Genomic DNA, 16,697 nt, shown 5'->3' with positions numbered 1-16,697 from the left:
ACCCATGTCAACCTGACCCGTGACTCAGGCCTCGCCCAGTGACCCGAGTTCTTTCCTGGATTGACCCCTGAGTTGGATTCTAAAACTATGAAAATAATTTAATTTTATCCTTATATGATGTAATTGAATAATTTTGGAATTGAGAGTTTTTTACAATGATATTTTAGAAATAAAAAATAAAAAAAATATTGTTTATTAAGACATGTCTACTCTGTACCTCATGTTTTGAAAGTACAAAAATTCATTCTAAAATTGTTATAAAAACATTTATTTTTATATCTTTATCTATATTTCTTCAATTAAATACATTTTTATCTTCATTATCTTTTTTATTTATATACCATAACAGTATCCAAATGACTAACTAGTGTACTTGCGTTAGTTTCTAAATTTTGAGAGAGATGGGTGGCTTAAAGACTTCACTGGAAAACCAACAAGTAGAAACTCATTAGTTTTAAGCAAGAAGCAGTTTTTGAAGCTTCAAGCAACAACAATAAATTGCCTGCCTTCCAAACTTCTGACGAGTTGTTCTGCTCGCAGCTTGGAGCTTTGACATTTGCCCTACATAATTTGACTTTGGAATTGATTATCTGGCGAAGAACTCCTGAATGAGATTCACAACCTGTAAAATAACATTTGGTGTAAAATTATCACGAACCATTCGTGAAAGCTAAAAACTCATTATGAAATCAAGCCCTAGCAAAATACCAAGAAGTGTTTGAATCGCAGTTTGTCCTGCCAGTTTCTCTGGCTCTTTCCTGCTTCTTGCTACTTCCATGAAAAAACAATTTAGAGACACAGACTGGTCACATGTCTTCTGCTTCAGTGGTCATATACTTGGAAATTCCAGGTCCTTGTTGATGCAAATTCTTGCAAAATAGACTTGCAATGTCTTGGATCCTAGAATACAATTTAAATTGAGATGGTGAGCTTCATTCTCTTGTCAGAAAAAGTTAAATTAAGAAAATCAGAAGATGTCAACAATGTGTAATACAATCAATGCACTGCTAGAAGCCAACAAAGTAGCAGATAACAAAATTCTTCAAGTTCAAAGCATACTAACCTGGGAATTCACACACCTTGTAAATAGTGGGAAGAGTCTTCAACTTTCAGCTTTTCTTTTATGCACTCAAGAGCAAATTTTTCAACATCCTGCTCGGCTTCTTTTCGATGAGAAAATGTTAGCCTAGATGCATATGTTGTTCCATAAACCAGCACAATTGACCTAAACTTTGTTGCGTGATGGAATCCTTCATTGGTGGTATGGTAAACTGGAAATGACAAGTCTAATTTCTATGTGTACTCTTGCAGGTTGTTCTTATACATCAGAAGCTCTGGTACATTCAACATGTGGAACATCCAAAGAGTTAGTAATGCAATTTCAAAGAAGAAAATCAGAACCATAACTTTAACTCCCATGCCCTACAAAATGCTATTAACCATGTTTAGCAATTGGGGTTTGTTTGTTTTGGCTGAAAATGTTTCCAAGAAAAAATAATGTCTTCGGTTTAGGGAAATGATACTAGAGCAGAAAGAAAGTAAGGGGGAACATTACCTTTCTCCATTTTTTCTGCACAGGTTTTAATCCCTTCTGTTTAGGATCTACTCTTGTGGCATTTTTGTCTATTTATAAACAAGAAAATGGATGGTCTTGATTGATGAAAAAAACTCCATTGCAGGGTAAATGTTGCTCGATGCTTCGGTTAAAATGTTATTCCCTTTCTTTTGTGCAAACCCACATGATTTTGATTTGTCAGCAAGTTAAGCTGCATGCCTGGGAATGTACACTACCACATGAACCAGAGTATGATGACAAGCTCTTTCGCTTTTTTCTGATAAAAAAAAAGTACCCTGTGATATTTATTTTCTTTTTCATTTTAAATAAAAAAAGGTGAAATATTTATAATATAATTGACAAACCAACAATAACATAACAAGTACTTTGAAGCAATGGACGTTTATTGCTAAATTCCACTAATTCAAGTACACATCTGATGTTTGTATTGTAAAAGCAAACTGGCATGGCATGGCGTGCTTGAAGAGAGGCTGTGATACTTTTGAATGCTTTCCTGAGGAAGCAACTTTTAAGAGATGTTGCATGCAAGCTGTTTCCCTTTGGGGCACTTTTGCCTGACTGGTGCTTATTTCTACTCCATAAACAACAGAAGGCAAAATCCCAGTAAACCAATCAGTCTTTCAAGTCAGGTTTTTAGCTTAAACCCCTTTGTGTCACCGTGCCAAGCTCATATTCCATTAATTCTTGGGAACGATGCATCACAGCTAAACCAGCTTCCTTTACATGTTTCATTTCTTCAAGATAACTCAAATGCGTAACGATGATGTCAATAACATTATAAGAGCATACCACAGATATCATTGGACCACGTCTTCTTCAGACCAAAATCCCTTTTCCTATCAAATCACACTAAGAAATAGAATAAAGTACTTTTTTTTTGTTTATCAAAAGATGAATGGAGTTACATTCACAAGAGATCACATCTCTTCTCTGCAATCTAGAGGGGTAACTATAACAATGTAGTCCCATTGTAGCTAGCTTCTACCTGGTCTTCCGTGTAGGTCATTGTGAAGTACCCACTATCCACACTACGCTGGAAAACGGGCAGGTTGCCAGATTCAGCCACCTGAATCTCTACAAGGTTGCAACCTTCTGAGACAAGTCGTTGACATCCTCATCACTGACCTCTTTAATCATCTCCTGCAATAAGAAAAAGTAAAATATGAAGGGAGGATTAAAACATACCAGTTTTTAATATCCCGCTTTTGCTGTGTGAAATCACCCATTTAAGCAGCTTTTCATTTTTATTTTTATTTTAAAAAAAAAAAACCATGGATAAATTAACATTTAAACAAAACTTCCAACACAGGCATGACTATAAGCCCTGAAAAATCTAATAAGCATGGTTCCCAAAAACAGTGAAACAAGTGGTGCCCATTACACACTCTTATCAACCTTAGCAGCACTAGCAGCAGCCAGTCCCCTAAGCCGACTAGTCCTCATTGTAGCAATGAAACATGTCCAATGTGTTGATGATCATCTCCTTCACAAGAATGTTCAACTAGGTACATAGCCACACCATGCACTTTAGGTCTTTACTCTAAATTGGCAAGCATTACCAGCCTTAGCAGGGTCTCTCAGTCCTTCCTCCACCTGCAACTTGTCTCCAATCATTTCATGCCAGTGCCTTAGAAAAATCTTTTAGGAACCAGAAGCAAGCTTGATCCTTGTGGGTTCACTATTAGGATTTAGGGTTGTGGCTGAAAGCCTGATAACCATCGCATAATCACCAGAAACTTAAGCAGCCACTCCATGATCACTAACATGATGCTCAAAATTACAGAAAACAGCACCTCAAGGGATAGATCTTAGCGGCAAAGATTACCCAACCATAAGTGCTCCTTTATTGCTACAGTACACAAACTTCCTGGGTACATACCCTCAGCAATACCAAAGAGTCCTTTTTTGTTTCTTACAGCAGAAATGGTGTCCAACAGAGCTCCATGACCCATGTGATGAAAGATTGCAGCCGCAACTCCTTTTAGGTAGCTGTTTCTTTTGCCTAAAGTAAAAGACCAGAACGTGGATAGTCCCTTTAGGTGGTGGGTGCAGAACTTTGAAGATTGACCCAGCATCCTTGCATTGAGCACAATTACATGATCCATTTTAGGCTGTGTTTGTGTGTGAAGGTGAAGTGAAGCGGCTCTCTGTGGAGACAACAAGATAGGTGCAAGAGAGTGTAGGTTTTCTTATATAAATTCCTTTTTATGTTCAACGCTTCTACTACTCAATCTAACTTTGACTCTTCCATGTATGGACAGATTATTTATGTAAAATGATGTCACTTACTTCTGAATCTCCTTTTGGTTTCACAACCACACATTTGGAGGCACTGATGCTGGAACTCTTCAATAGGCTTCGGTTACTGTAGTTTGGCTTGCTAGATCCATTTTGTGCAGCGACTGTCACATCCTCTGAACCATCTGCTTGCTGCAATCCTGGGAGACTTTTAAGAGATTTTGCAATAGATGGTGCAGTTTGCCTCTCAATATCAGTGCTTTGAGCTGCTGTCTCATCCTTGGGAGCAGGAACCCGCTCTCTGAAGAAGAGGTGACACTTGAAGGTCATCAATATTAAGTGAAAATTACATCATCAAATAGTTGAATCAGTGGTGTTTTGGAGATGGAGAGTCATGATTCATTTGAAATTGGTCAAAATTGCACACATATACAATATTATAGACGGAGAGGGGGAGGGGGGAGGGATTTGCATGGAAAAACGAACCAGCTTGTCTAATCATATGATCAATAGCTTCAAATGAAAGGGAGAATAACTCATGTCCAGCACATACCTAGGCAAGGAAGCATGCTGTCTTTGGAGTGGAGTGCTTCTTTCCCCTTTACCATAGTGCTCCTCAAGATGTGCAAATTGTCGCTTGAATCGATCAACGCCACTATGGTTGACAGTGAAAAATAAAATCAAATAACTAATTCATATCAGAACATATAGCACCGCATTTTCAAAATATTTATATTTCATAAAAATCAGGTATTGATTCACTAATGTGTTGAAAATGTCGTGAAATTTGTAGAACTTCTCTAAAGTCATGTTTGCTTGTGGGGAAATTGGAGAAATTTCCAGTTACCAAGAAGATTTTTCTAAAATAAGATATTTGTAGAAAACATTTTTACCAGTTACTGTTTTCTTGAAAATGTGTTTTTCCTAGGTTATAAGCAACCACCCTACCTTGGGTACATAAAGCTTGTCTGCTCTCCACCTCGAAGGTACTCCTTCAGCATCTGCGGGTGATACTCTAGTATCTGTTTACAACAAATCAAAAGTTCATTTTAGTCACAGTGATGTGTGAAAACCACAGTGCAAAGAAAAGCAACAAGAATCAAAGTGTTGCTGCCATACCTCTCGGTAGATCAGTTCCCTTACATCATCTTTTGTTATTTTCCTCCTCTCAAACTCAAACTCCAATTTTGAAATAGGTTGAGTGGAGGGCTCACACTCGACATTTGACAAACCATTAAAGTAAGGATTTGCTAAAGCCTGGGCGCATTAGGGATGTTAGAATGTATCATGATTCACAAATAACTGTCATAGATATCTCTTTTATCTTTATTTTAATTTGAATTTGAAATAAGGGTTACAAAACTACTGAATCTTAGTACCTCTTCAGCTGTCGGACGATCTTTAGGATCAAATGCAAGCAGGCCCTCCAGTAGGCGAAGAGCCAATGGATCTACATTAGGGAACTTTTGAGGGAATGGAACTGGTGGTTTCTTCCGCATGTTACTAAGATACCTCCTTGCCTTTTCATTCCGAATCTGCCAACATAATGCCAAGTAACATGAGGAGAAACATGAATGAAAAAAAGGAACAAAAGGAAACAACAAACTATGTGACATAAAAGCAGAAGAGCAACAAATTAATGCACTTTTTAAGAACTAAGAGTAGCAATTTACTGCAAAAGGCTTACAACAATGACAGCATAAAATTGTACCATAGGTTTGTCTATTGACAGCAGAAAAGCAGTGACTGTAATGAGATACTAACCTTTGAAATAGATTCAGGAGGTGGAGTGCCCAGCAAATCAGTCATAAGATCCAACTGGTGAACCACGTTTTTACCAGGAAAAAGTGGTTTTCCTGTGAGCATTTCAGCAAATATACATCCAATGCTCCAAATATCAATTGCAGGAGTGTACTGAAGGAAGATGAAAACACTTAGTAACTGTGTATTTTCAACAGTTGAAGAAAAATGATGCTAAAATACCTGCTCATGAATAAAGAAATAACTGAAATGTAACAATGAACTTGAGCAGCAAACATTTACCACTATGCCAAAAGATTGAAAGTGAAAACGTGCAAGTCATCAAGAATGAAAAATGTACACAATCTCAAACCTATCATGTGCATGCATATTATAAATACAATAAATTCTTAGTATCATTATGACCATCTGGACCATGCTGCAATATCTTAACAATTGAATGTATTTCACTGGATGAAAATAATCAAAGAATCAAGAACAAAAATAAAGAAATGCCAAGATTCAGGCTTAAAATTGTGGGAGAATACAGCATAGATCCATATCAGATCCTGTACACTTTAAGATGATAGAATACCAGCCATGATCCACCTGAAATGAAATATTTTATCATATTTAGCTGCCAGGCAGATATTGTTCTTCCTCATTAAAGAGCAGCACCACTTGTTACTGACGGGTGATAAATATTTGGCTGATAGCACCTCTAACAGCTTAAATTTGGAAAAACAGCAAACCAAATTTCAACATATAGGATGGGTTAAGATCCCTCATTAAAATCCAGAGGTAATTACAATGGATAACATGCTGCTACTTAATGATTATCTCATAAATACGTCAAGTAAATTGGACAAAATTACCAAGGATAGGTCCAAAATGAGTGTCCTGTTATATATTAAATTATTTGACATAACAAGATGAATTAATCAATGCCATTGATGCCTAGTGGAATCAATTGGGAAAAATGAAGAAAGGAGAAATCAACAAATAGGGATATCCCAATTTAGTCCCTAGATCAGTCTTTTAAATACCTTAAGCCATCACAGCAACCAGAGTATTATAGGAAAGTAATAAAAGGGTTGAGACATCAAACAGTAAAAAAGCTTACTTTGGAGAAAAAAGAGCCACAGAGTTCAGGAGCACGATACCATCTAGTAGCTACATAGTCCTTCCAAAAAGAGGGGGAGAAAAAGTTAGCATATTATAGTTCTTAGAGATTTCCAGCCTGTAATTTTCAATAAGATGACATCAAAAAAGAGCGTCATTGAAAGAAATCCCAATGACAAAAATAAAAAAGAAACACCACATGCTTTAGCATTTTTTCATTTGTAGCACATCATGTCAAGTTTTGCAAGCATGTCCATGAGCTTTTATTAAGTGCTGCAATTATGTAGTGCCATCATGGTCTGCTCCAATTTGGAGTCAAGATGTTGACATTTAATCTTCATGTACTAGCATTTGTACACAAATTCCATGTCAGAAAATTATAGGATACTTTAAATTGGCTCCACCTGAGATATGCTAAAATGACAACAATCATAACTCTTATTTATAAACCTAGTGATGACAAAACTTCAGTAATCTCGAGGATCAAAATATATTTTAATTTGTATTTGCTATCTTTAACCTCCCATCATCAGATTCCAGAATATTTTCCAGATTTTGGTCATCCATCTTCAAATACTTTAAACTTCCTCTTAAACAACGATCCATAATCCAAACCTACCCAAAAGCATGAAAAACTGGTAAGCATCTATCAATTCCTCTACAACCAGTCATTTCAAGCACAAAATCCACCTCCACAACCAACCGAACAAACATTGCATGAACCCACCTCCATGACCAGCCAATCAAGCATACAAGGAAAAACACCCTAACCAGCCACAAAAACATCAACGCCCATCAAACAGTCACCTATTCATTAAGTCCATCTCTTCAAACCCATTACCCAGCTACCAACAGCCAAAAGCCCAACACAAGCAAGCTTGATTCCCGCACAACTCATTACAAGTGAAACAAGTTAACCGCCACCATCTTCTCTAAACACAGCTACTTTTCCTCCTCAAGCATCAATCATCATTAAATAAAGCATTCATGCATGATCGAGACCTTGTAACAATCAACTCAATCTTTCGTTTTTATAATTCATATTACTAATTTCAAGTCATTTCTTTCTGAATAACCTCCCTTTATTGTGATCTCATGGTTGAATTTCATCTCAAAACTCACCCAAGTCATGTAGAATTCAGGTTATCAAACCAAACCCAAATTTGACAGAATGGTGATAATAGAAAACAATTGCAGCACCTAATCAAAAAAAAGAAAGGCACATATAGGAAAGCTAGAAAATAGGCTAAAATTGTAAAAACAAACGCTTAAGAACTTTTTTTGTCGGTAGGCCTAAAAAAGAACAGAAAAACACAGAAGCTCATGACTAGCATTAGAGAACATACTGTCCAAAGAATAGCTGATGGGGCATCATTGAAAGATACTCTAGCAAGACCAAAATCGCATATCTTCAGTTTGCAGTCGGCATTAGCAAGAATGTTTTTTGGCTTTAAATCTCGATGAAACACATTTGCTGCAAGAAATGCAAAAAATGAATCAACTAACAAAAAAGACATAGAAAGACAATAGACAATGACAAACACATACCTGTATGTATATATTTAAGACCACGAAGAAGCTGGTACAAGAAAAATTGATAATGCTCGGGTGTAAGATCATCATTTGCCTTAATTACTTGGTGAAGGTCAGATTCCATCAACTCAAAAACAACATAGATATCTTTGAATTCCCTGCGTGAAGGAGGAAGCATGATATGCTTTATTTCTACAATATCAGGATGACGAAGCAACCGAAGGAGTTTAATTTCTCTCAGAATACGTGTGGCATCAGAAACATGCTCAAAAACATCATTAATCTTCTTGATTGCAACCCTTTCTCCAGTATGAGAGTCAATTGCAGAGCCAACAACACCATAACTACCTTTTCCAATGACTTCTTGTACTTGGTATTGACTAGCCTCTCCATACTCGGTGAAGAAATCTGCCTCTGCCGAGCCCTGTATAAAGAATCAAACTTACTTTTGTCAATTTCAAACTGCATAATATGTAGAGAGACACAGAGCAGGAGGATTGGAGTACATGTAAAAGGTATAGCATCAACTATCTCAACCAATCATGTAATTAAAAAACATTGAGCTAAGCAAGATCTTTTAAAGGGAGGTAATGATAAAAACCTATCTTTTAAGGCTTATTGGTTTTAGCACTAAGAACCTGATGCAGCATATAATTCTAAAACCAACACCCAAATAAAAATTGAAACTTCTTGATGCATTTCACAGAAAGACTCCAATTTCCATGAAGCTCATGCAAGAACATTTAACTTCTAAAATCCACCAAACGGACAACTTCGCATTCTTACAATGTTATACAACAAGATACAAGTCAGATTGTCAATAGCATGACCTCGCATCATAAATATAAATTTGAAAACAATTTTCTTAATTGTATTGAAAAGAACAAAAAAAGAATATTTTCAAGCAAATAACCGTGTTGCTCACAGATTCAATCAAATAAAAGACCAGGTCACAAAAAACAAATAAGATCAACTAATCATTCCTAAAACCAAAAAAAAGGAACTGAAACAACTAAGAAAGGGAAATGCTGATGAGGTAATTAGTGATATACATCAAACAACCATGCCAAATAATAAATGATAACAAAATGGTGCAACTAATAAGAAAATCGACAACGATAAATGCCACACTTTAAAAAAGCCACATTCTTTTGGACCCAAAAATGCAGATAAGTCCAATGAAGAAATATAGTATACCGAAAGTGAAAGAAATCAGAAAGAGGAAGATCAATATCAAACACCAACCAAAAATCCAATTTTCTCATTTAACCCCTCACATTTTTGCAATCAAAAATTTAGATTTTAAGCTCATTGAAACCCATTAACAGAGCAGCCAAACAAATCCCAGAAAACTCAATAAAACAAAACTAAAACACTTTTGAAAAAGAAAAAACAAAAGAAAAGGGAAACAGTAGTTCTCAAAGAAATCAAAGAAGAGATCAGAAACAAAACAAAACAAAGAAAAAAGAAAAACCCACAAGTCAAAGAAATCCATCTATAATCTTGATTGTCAAAAGGGGGATTTGGTTACCTTCTTCTGAAGACCCATGGTAGAACCAGGAGGGAAATGGAAGCGTTTAGGAACTCTAATAAGTTTAAGATCAGAAATATCAAAATCCTCAATCACAGTCAGCTGCTCTTCCTCTGTCCCCTTTATTCCCTCCTTTACATTTACCGATGATTGTGGACAACCACTACTACTAACATTAGAAGAAGTAGTTTTGTTAATATTATTAATGTGATCATGATTGTTATGGTTGGTTCGGCGTTGAAACCATCGACGAATACCGTCCACTAGCGTTCCACTCCCACCCATACAAAATGTTTTCCTGATTTCCCTTTTTGTTTATAGCCACCAGCATTCCTCGCTCTCTCCCTCTCTCTTTCTATTATCCCTCTCGGCTTGCCATCTATTCTACTACTACTATTGAATCTCCCTCTCTCCTCTCTCTCTCTCTCTCTCTCTCGTGTTGCGTATATGGTGTGTTTGGGTTTTTTTAATTCTCATTTATGGAGCGTGTGGATTGGGCGAAGCGTGCGGAGGAGAGGGAAGAGAGACATGCGGCGCTTCACATTACCCCATGTTGGCTTCGCTACTTCGGTTTTGACTTTATGAGTTATGACAGAACATAAATACCTTCTACATGTTTTTGTGTCTTTAATTATTATTATTATAATTAGCATGAGCTTGGTTTTTTATTATAGCATTAACATATACTTAAAAGAGCCTGCTTTTTTTAGTGTATCGTTAATTAATTAACATAAACTAAAAGAGATTGAATTTTCACTGTAGCAATAAATAGTTTTAAAAAAATTTACTTTTAAAATTCTTCAAGGATTAAATTAGATTTATTAGATATTAAATTTCATAATTTATTTCAATTTATTTTTTATGGAGTTATCCTAATCTCATAACCTGGATTGCGAGTTTTAAGGGTTAATCATATTGATCTACGTCATTTTCTTTTCTTTTCTTTTCTTTTCATTTCTAATTAGTTTTTTTCCTCTTAACTTTATCCTTTAACATTGGTTTCATTATAAATTGAGTTTCATAATATTGAGGATTAAATTGGGATTAATAGGTATTAAATTTGAAAAAAAAAATTATTTTTTATGGAGTTATCTTAATCTCATAACTCGGGTCGTGACTTTTTAAGATTAGTCGTATTGATCTGGATCATTTTTTTGTTATTTTTTAATTATATTTTTCTCTCAACTTCATTCTTCAACATTGACTTGATTAGGAATTGGGTTTCATAATTATTTTTTAATTTTTTTTCTATAAGGTTATAACGGTCTCATGACCCGGATTGAAAGTTTTGCGGGTTAGCCAGGTTGATTCGGGATTTTTTGTTTTCTTTTTTTAATTCTTTTCAATTTCATCCTTCAACATTGAATTAGTTGAGAATTGAACTTTATAATTTTTTTATTTGTTTTCTATGGAATTATCCTGATCTCTTTATCCGAATTTGATAAGTTAATTCGGGTTGACTTAGTCATTATTTTTGTCCTTTTTTATTTGATTTTTTTTTAATTTAATCATTCAACAATAAGTTGATTGAAAACTGAGATTCATAATTTATTTATTTATTACTTTCTAAGGAGTTATCACAATCTTATGACTCGATTCGCAGGTTAGGCTATTTGACTCAGGTTTTTTTTTCCTTTTTTAGTTGGATTTTCTTGATTTCATCCTTTAAATAGTAGGTTCGTTAGGAATTAGGCTTCATAATTTTGTTTTGATTAGTGTTATATGAGGGTTTTTTTGTCTCATGACTCAGGTCATGAGTTTAGTTTGTTGATTCAAGTGATTTTTTATATTTTTTTAATTTTATTCTTCAATATGGTTATCTCATAATTATTCGATTGCTTTCTATATGTTATCTCAATCTCATGATTTAAGTTTGGTAGGTTAAGTCAGGTTGACTCAACTTATTTTTTAGTTAAATTTCACTTTCAATTCATCCTTCAACATGGGTTGATTGGGAATTGGGTATAATATTATTTCTTTGTATTTGCTTTCTATAAAGTTATCAGGTCTCATGACTTGGGTAATTGATTTGACAGGTTAACCCAAGTTGATATGAGTTGATCTAATATATTGTCGTTTCAATATTTAATAAAAATATGTTGTCTTATTTTTTTTTTTAGTCAAACTATATTTTTATTAATCGTTCGAGTTATTTTTTAACCTACCAAGTCAATCAGACATGTCAAGTCAATCATCATATACTTTAAATTTGTTTATGCTAAAAAACACATTAACAATACCTGAATATATTTCTTTTATGTCATAAAAATTTGATATGATTCACAACGTAACGCAGAAAATAATCTAATATTTATCTAATATAAAAAAGAATATGCCCAAAAAAAATAATGCATCTTACATTCTTGCATAAATCTCATTATGTCTACCTAAAATGGAGTTTAAATTTAAACTTTCCGCAAATTAGATGTATATAGATATACCATTTTAATAGATTTTATATGTTTTTTATAAGGTTTTGAAAACTAGGTGAACAAAGATTCCTCAATAATCGGTCTCCTAGTTAAAGATATATCATAATTATATTTTTTTTAGAGTTCAAATCTTGGAATAAATTAATATTTTTAAAAAAATACTAATTTTTTCTAAATATATGGTATTGGAATGGGGATGTATCCTTAAAATTGTTGAAAAAAAGGTCTTAATTAATATATAAATTGATTTGAAAATATTTTTTACTATTAAAAAAAAAAGGTGATTAAACAGTTAGATTCATTCATCTACATAATAAATGTTTTGATGAAGGTAGATTGCTCAATTTTGATTTTGAAGAGAGTATTTGAGATTATATTGTAAAATATTTTTAAAAATGTTTGTTTTTTATTTAAAAATATATTAAAATAATTTTTTTTATTTCTGATATAAAAACCATAAAAAAAACATTAAATAAAGTATCAATTTATTTTTATTTTTTATAAAAAATATTTTTAAAATTGCCTAAAAATAAAAGCACCTTCACTCCTAAGTTTACTAACCAAAAGTTTCGTACACATATAAATAGTAAAATAAAGGAGCCGTACTTCACTAAATATGGAAATAAAAACAGTATATAATATTATGGCTAAATAAAGGAGCCGTACTTCACCCTAAATTACTGACATTATTGTATGAAAATAAAATCAGAATAATAAATGCAAAAATCTATCTGTAATAATTGTCTGTGTCCAACCGTCACTAAGAACCTTAATCCATCCATTTTTGGGAAGTCTAATAAATATTTATTACTGTAACATGCAATTAGCGTATTAGGGTATGCCAAAGTCAGAATTTACATTTTAATTTGTACGGTTGTGACACAAATTAAATTTATTGCCCTAAAATAAGATTGGAGTTTCTAGAAAAAAAGAAAAAAATGTTTCATGTTATGCAAAACATTTATCTCAACTTGTCTCAGACATGGTATTTGTTTATTTTTATAATAATTAACGTATCTTTGAGTCAATTTGATTATTAATTAATATTAAGTATTTGTTTAAATAATCTTGAAAAAATATTTTTCACACAAATCTAATATATTAAGATAAATTTTATAAATTTTATTAGCTAGATACTTATTTCTCTATACTAATTTCTCTTATATATACACATGTAATCTAGATGATTTTTTAATATACTATTAAAGTTTTTATTTTTAGTAAATATTTATCATCCACAAAAGTTTATACTTCAAAGGAGTAGGCAAGAAGCAATTTTTTTTAACACATTAATTCGTGTGTTAATAATGTTTACGTTAAGATCATACATTTATATTTTATATATTTCAATAATAATAATAAAATGAAAATTAGACTAATAATATGTTTAGTTGAGAATAAATGTTAAACATGTTTTATACAAAAGAATATATTAATAAGCATGAAGGGTTTTATGAAGAAACGAATCTAGAGGTATAAGAAGAAAGCAATGTGAAGATTTAAAATTTAAGTGTGTCATTTTAGTGTTTTATGTAATTCTCTATATCTTATCTTCATAGCACAATTAAAATAAACTCACACATTTCACTATGTATACATTTAAAAGGATTGATTAAAAATCTAATAGACAGTTTTAAAAAATCACCAAGGTTAAAACTAATAAATCTGTTATTCTGGATGAACCAGTCAACTGTTTGGCATGACTAAATGAATCGGTCGACCGCTTATTCATCAACGATGAACACCTGGGAATTATACAGGAACTAGTCAATCGAGTGGCTCAATCGAGTGGCTTGATCAATTTGAACCGGTCGACCGTTTATTCATCAACGATGAACACCTGGGAATTATACAAGAACTAGTCAATCGAGCGGCTTGATCAATTTGAATCGGTCGACCGTTTCAATTGTCAGTGGGACTGTAACGGCTATAAACTACTAGTTTTTGCTAGAAAAAAAAATATATATATATAGCTTATTTGATTGTAAAATTAGCAAGACAATCCGAACATGTATCATATACAAACTATTTTAAGAGCAAAACAACTTCAAAATCATCAATCCTTAATTATACTCATATTTATGCAATCAAACCTTTATAATTTAGCACAAGAGTATATATTCTCATTCTCACTACATTAAACACCTTTTAATCCTATAAATGTTATCCAGTAAGATATAGAGATACTAAGATTTTTGATTGTAATATCTACTCTATCAAGAGAGTAAATTCGTGATAACAAAATTATATTTGTAAACCCTTGAGAGTTAAGGAAAAACTCTTGGCACTGATGATGTATTTTCACCAAGAGAAAATCTTGAAGAAGACATATCTTCAAGTGGAAGAAAAATCTTGAAGAGAAAATATCTTCAAGTGGTGTAAAAATCTTGGTGTGGATTCATCAAGTAGTTATTATACTCTAAAGCTTGGACAAGCTAAAGAATACAATACTCAAGTACGGTTTGGTACATGAAGTGTGGATGTAGACTTGTCGAACCACATAAAATAAGTTTGCAAATTCACTCTCTTATCACTTTACTTTAAACATTTTAATTATATTGTTTGTTATTGTATTTATTTTAATTAATTTGTATTATTTATTAATATTAGTGATACTCCTAATTCATTTTCTCTTAGGTGTTATAGTTGTCTTAATCCTAAAACAACAGATTTCTAAAATATTTGAATTTAAATAATGTTTTGTAAAAAAAAAAGAGCATAAAGTAAGCCTTCATTTTATATATAATTGTGGTCGATTTAGATTATCATGATAACGTACTCTCATATTCTAACAAGATAATCATTGATTGTGAGTTGCAACCTTCTTAAGTCCTATCATTTTATTGCATGTTATTAGGTAGTAAATTTTAATTAATTCCTCAACTGCCAGACATCTCTTGCTTACCTGGAAATTGTGACAAATATTCACAGAAGCAGGTTTTCCTTTTGAAAATGTTTCCCCAAAAACTAGATATTTAAGTTATGTCTAGTATGAATTATGAAAAATAATTTTTGAATTTGAATCATAATTTAAAAGTTATTTTTTATAAATAAGTTATAACAAAAATAAGTTAAAAAGCTTTAAATTAGATTTATATTTGTTAAAATTGACTCAAAGCAATTTTTTTATAGAAAGAATATAATATAAGTTGTAATTCATAAATTTAATTTATTTTTTTATGTTTTACAAAATAAAAATTTTGACTCAAATAAAAAACTAAAAAATAATTTAAATCAATTTACAAAATTCCATAGAAGTCCCATTAATATTTTATCTTGATTACATTGAACCCCCCAAATCTCATCCCCATTTTTGGTCAGTGGAAGTTTTGACCTAACTATAGTTCTTTTCTATCAATCCAAATTAATACGTAACTAATCATGCATAGAAGTATCTAGATTATCTATTGCTAAACACCCTTCATTAGAGCCATTTACACAAGGTTATGTGGCTCAAGCAATGTGGCAAGTTAGGGGAAAAAAATGAAAATAAACATTTATGGGAGCTATATTATTGCATTCCAATACATTTACAAATTTACCATTATAAAATAAAATAAAAGAGCCGGTACATTGTTAGCTCATGTAGTAAGAGACATAGACGCCCTCAACGCAAAAGTTATTGTTCACGAGGAGCATGAAATTAAAATTTGATTCCTTATTTTTTTAATCTATTTTTTTTAATCTTTATATATTTGATTACCATAGTTTTAGATATTTATATTTTGATTATAAACTTTGTTTTTATTTTGTTTTAGTTCTTACACACTAAGAGAGAAGATAGATGATTGCTAGAAATAAAGAGGGGAGAGAGTTTGCAGTCAGCCACATTTCAATGACAAAAAACATCAATCGTGATGTCTACGGTTCATTTTGAAAGGAGGTATTCAGTGGAGGTGATTTGGATTTCTAATCATATAAAAAATAGATCGGAACTTGATATGATTTTTTTATTCTGTTTCATTTTAGTTTCTAGGATGTTTAGAAGTTTGGTTTTTGGATTTCTAATCATATATATGATATGTTCGCTTAAAAACCTATGATTAAAAGGGTCAAAGACAGGGTAATAACCCAACATACCTAGGTTTGGCAGAATGTCAAGCCTAAATGACATGAGTTTAGCTTGCTTCAAAACCCAACACTTTTGAATTCAGCTACACGCTAAGCCCAAGTGCATGTAAGTCTAGCAAGGTGCACCTAACATCCTTGGGTTTGGCTACATGCTGAGCATAAGTACATGTGGGTCTGGCGAGATGTCAGATCCAATATCCTTGGGTTTAACTACACGCTAAGACCAAATACATATGAGTTTGACAAGTTGTCATACGCATCACTCTTGTGTTTGGAATCATTCCAAGTCCAAATACGTATAGAGTTAATAATCTTTTTAGTCCTTAAATTAAGTCATGAGGATTTGTATGTTTATTATTGACTTTTAACAATTTATGTTAAAAGATATAAGAATGATCATCTCCTTATATCCATATGTGTATAAAAGTCTCTTACGGGCCTGCTATATTTTATC

General features: G+C 32.6%; 1 protein-coding gene and 1 long non-coding RNA gene across 3 annotated transcripts; both read right to left on the bottom strand.

Annotated features, from left to right (window-relative positions):
• Positions 1–384: 384 nt before the first annotated feature.
• LOC127904372 (uncharacterized) lies at positions 385–1,513 on the bottom strand. The gene is made up of 3 exons (XR_008057495.1): positions 1,080–1,513; positions 709–900; positions 385–622 (listed from the first exon to the last, which is right to left on the bottom strand). It is a non-coding gene; the product is annotated as an uncharacterized LOC127904372 (long non-coding RNA).
• Positions 1,514–2,274: 761 nt separating this feature from the next.
• Positions 2,275–10,304, bottom strand: LOC7462485 (mitogen-activated protein kinase 9). 2 transcript variants are annotated; one of them, XR_008057494.1, is made up of 12 exons: positions 9,741–10,304; positions 8,225–8,633; positions 8,023–8,150; positions 6,678–6,737; positions 5,579–5,728; positions 5,194–5,349; positions 4,934–5,071; positions 4,763–4,836; positions 4,368–4,469; positions 3,866–4,115; positions 2,972–3,723; positions 2,567–2,716 (listed from the first exon to the last, which is right to left on the bottom strand). XR_008057494.1 is itself a non-coding variant. In XM_002322057.4 (11 exons), the coding sequence occupies exons 1-11, from the start codon at positions 10,023–10,025 to the stop codon at positions 2,651–2,653; spliced, it is 1,818 nt and encodes a 605-aa protein (XP_002322093.3). In that variant the 5' UTR covers positions 10,026–10,299; the 3' UTR covers positions 2,275–2,650. The 2 variants fall into 2 exon arrangements, 1 of the variants encoding a protein (XP_002322093.3); XM_002322057.4 differs by lacking the exon at positions 2,972–3,723 and having other exon boundaries at positions 2,275–2,716; positions 9,741–10,299.
• Positions 10,305–16,697: the final 6,393 nt, after the last annotated feature.

This window comes from Populus trichocarpa, chromosome 15 (genome assembly GCF_000002775.5).
Source record: "Populus trichocarpa isolate Nisqually-1 chromosome 15, P.trichocarpa_v4.1, whole genome shotgun sequence".
NCBI classification, from domain to species: Eukaryota; Viridiplantae; Streptophyta; class Magnoliopsida; order Malpighiales; family Salicaceae; genus Populus; species Populus trichocarpa.
The sequence above is the reverse complement of the archived record's forward strand: the minus strand, read 5'-3'. Positions and strand labels throughout refer to the sequence as shown.